Consider the following 4528-nt stretch of genomic DNA (forward strand, 5'->3'; position numbering starts at 1 on the left):
TATGATTTATTAAATACAAATTTAGCATATACATTACTGTAGCTTAAATAAGGCCTAAACTTAACAAGAGCTATTTAAATATCATAATCCGACTTACTGTTCGACTACTTTTTTCAACATTTAATGCTTCTATTTTACACCTAGCAATTCTAGGTGTGTTTACTTTGTTTCATTTTGCTTTATTGTTTTCTGTGTGCTAGTCAGTAGTCACGTATGAATTTCCACTAGTTTTCGTTGGCTGAATATCATAATATGATAAAAAAAAAAGACAATAGTATAAAGGCATTTCAAAATAAATACTTTTCCATCTCAAAGTAAAAAAACGTAGGTCTATAAAACTTTTCGTATATAATAATATCATAATGAATGAAGTGACCAATAACAATTTCCGTCCTCTTGTGATGCTCTTCAAATGTAGTAATATTTAATTGTTATCACTATAGAACATAATATTTTGAGATTGTAAAAAATAAAAATACGAATATTCATTTAAAAAATAAACCCTGCAAGTTTATATAATATTTAAAGTATATACACAGTATAATATCAGGTACTGGGGCCACTCGCCCTTGTTCTCGTGTCATTGCTCTCACTACACCACATTTTAAATGCTTTTATTGTTGTTCATTCGATGTAGTTAACCTTGTAATTTTTCTATTTTAATAATAATAATAATAATAATAATTGAAAACATTGTCATACGTAATCAATAACCATATTGAAATTGTGTCAAAATTATTTTTGAATTATATAAATTGTTTAAACTATTAACGTACCCATTATAGTTACCATACTAGCCACGTATATTAAATAATATGTATCGACGTGAAATAATTCTATTATACCTTATAATATAATATGGGAAAAAAATTACACATAACACATGATGTGTCATAATTGCCCTTATATCTACGGTTACGTTTTCCGGGGTTTTATTTAAACAACATTATTATGTTGAACTATGTGATTATTTCATAACAATAATATTAGTTTATCCTATCTGTCTCCTATATATTTTTATCTGTCATGCGTGAAGACCCAATTGGATATAGCCAGTATATTTCTCTCAAACATTTATCTACTTTAGTTATATAAGAATAGTAATTTTCTAAAATAAACGTAACTAGTTCTCAGTACAACGGTCACACATGAATTCGTTAAGAAAAAAAAAAATCTTGTAAAATAAATGTGTTATGTATTTGTGGTAATAAAATTTTAAAATTATATATACTAATTACAATATTGGTATATAATATTTTATATGTATCAGCCGTTATAAAATACAGTGAGTATTTTTAGATTATACACACGGTATATTACAGAATGTACTGTACGGTAATAATATTTTTAGTATTTATTAATACTTTAACATACCGTGATTATTTCTAAGTTATAATATAAAATAATATGTAAAAAAAAAGTATAAATAATATAAAAATAATAATAATATAATAGTAATGATTATAATATGACGTATAAAAGTATAATAATATGTGTGAATATTTTGCTGACAAATAAGTCAAACCAATTAAATAAAATTAAGGACTAGATTGTTATTTAATTGTTTTCCTGTGTCCTTTATATTGGAAAATGAGTATAGTTATCGGAAGTTATAAACCATATAATTACCTTGGAAAGATCATCTGAAAGTAAAATCTATTAATGTTGTTTATTTTATATAATGAATAATATTAAATGTACCTGTTTGACATATCTTTTATGAATATTAATAACTATTTATACTGTTAATGATTCAATATATATACAAAAATCGACACATTTATATACAACTCGTAGACATGCGACATGTGTACAATGCACAAATACAAGTATAATTATTTTTATTTTATAGTTTCACTTGGATGTATATCACGTTGATTTTGAATCAAAAACTCTTATGAAAAGTGCACTTGGGGTTAGGCTACGATTTATAAATCTGCGAATAAAACATCTTATACGTTTTAGATAAAGTTAAAAACTTAGAAATATTTTAAATAATAATTATCATAAAAGTTCTAATTCGATAATTGATTAATATTATTTTAGTTTGAAGTATCAACAGTAAATAAAAAAAATCATTTAGTTTACAGTTACGGATCGTTAACTATTGGCCAATTATTTACAATAGTAAAATAGATAGTATAATAGTCTATGATACATGTTTTTTGTTATGACTTACAAACGGACTTTTCGAATATATGAGCAAAAACCCATTTATAGCTATACCATTTTAATCAATGCAAAACGTTAATAATAGTAAATCATACATTGTGATTATATAACAGTTTAATATTATAAGGTTAAGCTATTATACTAGTAACCCATTTTTAACAAAAACGTTTTTAAAAACCATAATATTATAGATCATGAATACACTAGACACAGTATTCAATCCTGTTATACATTTCATCTGAGTTCGCATTTACTGTTTCATATAATTTATTACGCGATTGTATTCTGATATCCCTAGACATTGTTAAAATTAATTAAAAGGACGTCATACCTGCATGTGTTGTCTCTCTCTTACTAACGTACATTATAACAAATTTTCGTTCAGCAGAATACATTTTGTGATGTTAGCTCTAATATTAGAGTAAATTTACCTATCATCAAATTTAAAGGTAAGAATATTACCTAGACAATGACATATGTTTTTATTGATATTATTATTTTAAAGTGAGTTATAACTATGTAAAATATTATAGCTTTTAAATGATAATATCCATAAGAGCATAAGTCATTGTCTAGATATTATTCTTACCGTTAAATTTGACAATAGGTAAATTTACTCTAATATTAAAATTAACATCATAAAATGTATTCTGCTGAACGAAAATTCGTTATGATGTACGTTAGTAAGACAGAGACAACACATGCGGGTATGGCGTCCTCTTAAGAAATCGATTCTTTAAACCTGTCATAAACGAGCCTAGGTTATATGCGTATAACGATTTATACTACAACAAAATGAAAAATAATCGATTTATTGCCAATCAAATTTAAGAGTTTATAATATAATCTTTTTAAATGCGGACACGAGTGACCGGTTTCGCTATAGGGAAAAACTGGAATATTTGTCACCAAATACTAACGATGAGCGACGAGACGTAAATAGACGATTATGTATTGTAGACACTTATATGTACGGACACGCGGAGTTTTTCGAGGAAATTTAGTGAAGAACCCAAGTGAAAAAATAAATAAAAATAATAATACGACATGTTGGTACGTAGGTAATAATTCATTAGTACCTACTGCGTTATTCACTTTCAGCTGTTTAATAGTGTTCGTAGTGGTCTGGATGGTTGGAGTGACCGGTCTTGTGAACGACTGCGTTAAAACCGTTTTCCTTGTCGGCTACGTATTCGACGGTCCTCAACGTACCATCGGGGTCGTGCACGCTGTACGATCCCTTCACCACGTCACCGTCTCTGTACTCGTGCGCGGTCTTGTAGTCGCCGGTGTGCGGGTCTTGCACGCCGTATTTGTAAGAGTATTTTGGATGAGCCTGCGGGAAAAATACAACATGCACAGTGTACAAATTGCACACACACACACACACATACGCGTTAGCAAATCGTTTCTATGCATTGATATTGTTAGTCGTCGTACAACTTTGGTGTTTAGAATAAGAAGTGAAAGATATACATTTACTGGGTGATCTATTTGACGTAGGTCACTTATTTCCAAAATAATATAATGATATAATGATATATTTTTAATATATCTTAAAACAAAATTTTTCTAAAAAATATATATTTTTTTTAAACAAAAATATGCATTTTTAATTTATTATTCCAAAGCAAAAAATTTTAATGAGTACTTTGACACATAAAAATCGAATTTTGGACGAGTAGTTTTTGAGTTATAAATATTTAAAGATTATATGAAAAGAGTGATGGAGTACCCCGAAAAATGCTGATCCACTCGATTAAATTCTAAATACTACGAATACAATTCTACTAAGGAATACGAAATTATAAATGTATAATAAATTGTATGCTGTCGTTTGAAAGAGTAAAAAGCTTGAACAATTATAACGGTAAAAAATGAAAATGTCGTTTTGTAACGACTTAAAATCATTTGAAATATATATTTTCAAAATCATTTGTGTTTTCTGAAATAATGGGTGATACTTGATTGGATCACACCGTATATTAGTCGATATAGATAGTTAGTTGGTGGTACCCACATAGTAGTCCACGTGGTCGTCGTCGTCGTGTCCAGCGCTGCCACCGTAACCTTGAGGATACGACTGAACCGTGAGACTGACGTACAGCAAGACGCAAGAACCGACGATAACCTTTAGTGAAAAAAAGAATAATAATAATAATAATAATAATAATAAAAATGTATCTCAAGTGGACACCGTTTAACAATGTACCTTTGACAACATTTTCCTTGACGTTGTAAAAAAACACGAGTGTTTACTATGATATTATAACAATTTATACGTATCAATAACAGAGGACGATCGGAAAACGGCTTAAGAACTGCGCGTACACACGTTCTAGATCGATTGATGGCG

General features: G+C 28.4%; 1 protein-coding gene across 3 annotated transcripts; it reads right to left on the bottom strand.

Moving 5' to 3' along the window:
• Positions 1-1237: 1237 nt before the first annotated feature.
• On the bottom strand, positions 1238-4528 carry LOC113552948 (cuticle protein 19-like). Of its 3 annotated transcripts, none has more exons than XM_026956002.1 (4): positions 4385-4528; positions 4193-4303; positions 3256-3508; positions 1238-1643 (listed from the first exon to the last, which is right to left on the bottom strand). In XM_026956002.1, the coding sequence occupies exons 1-3, from the start codon at positions 4394-4396 to the stop codon at positions 3278-3280; spliced, it is 354 nt and encodes a 117-aa protein (XP_026811803.1). In that variant the 5' UTR covers positions 4397-4528; the 3' UTR covers positions 1238-1643; positions 3256-3277. The 3 variants fall into 3 exon arrangements, with proteins under 3 accessions (XP_026811803.1, XP_026811806.1, XP_026811805.1); XM_026956005.1 differs by having other exon boundaries at positions 1357-1656; XM_026956004.1 differs by having other exon boundaries at positions 1363-1643; positions 3252-3508.

Source organism: Rhopalosiphum maidis, chromosome 2, assembly GCF_003676215.2.
Source record: "Rhopalosiphum maidis isolate BTI-1 chromosome 2, ASM367621v3, whole genome shotgun sequence".
Classification (NCBI taxonomy): Eukaryota; Metazoa; Arthropoda; class Insecta; order Hemiptera; family Aphididae; genus Rhopalosiphum; species Rhopalosiphum maidis.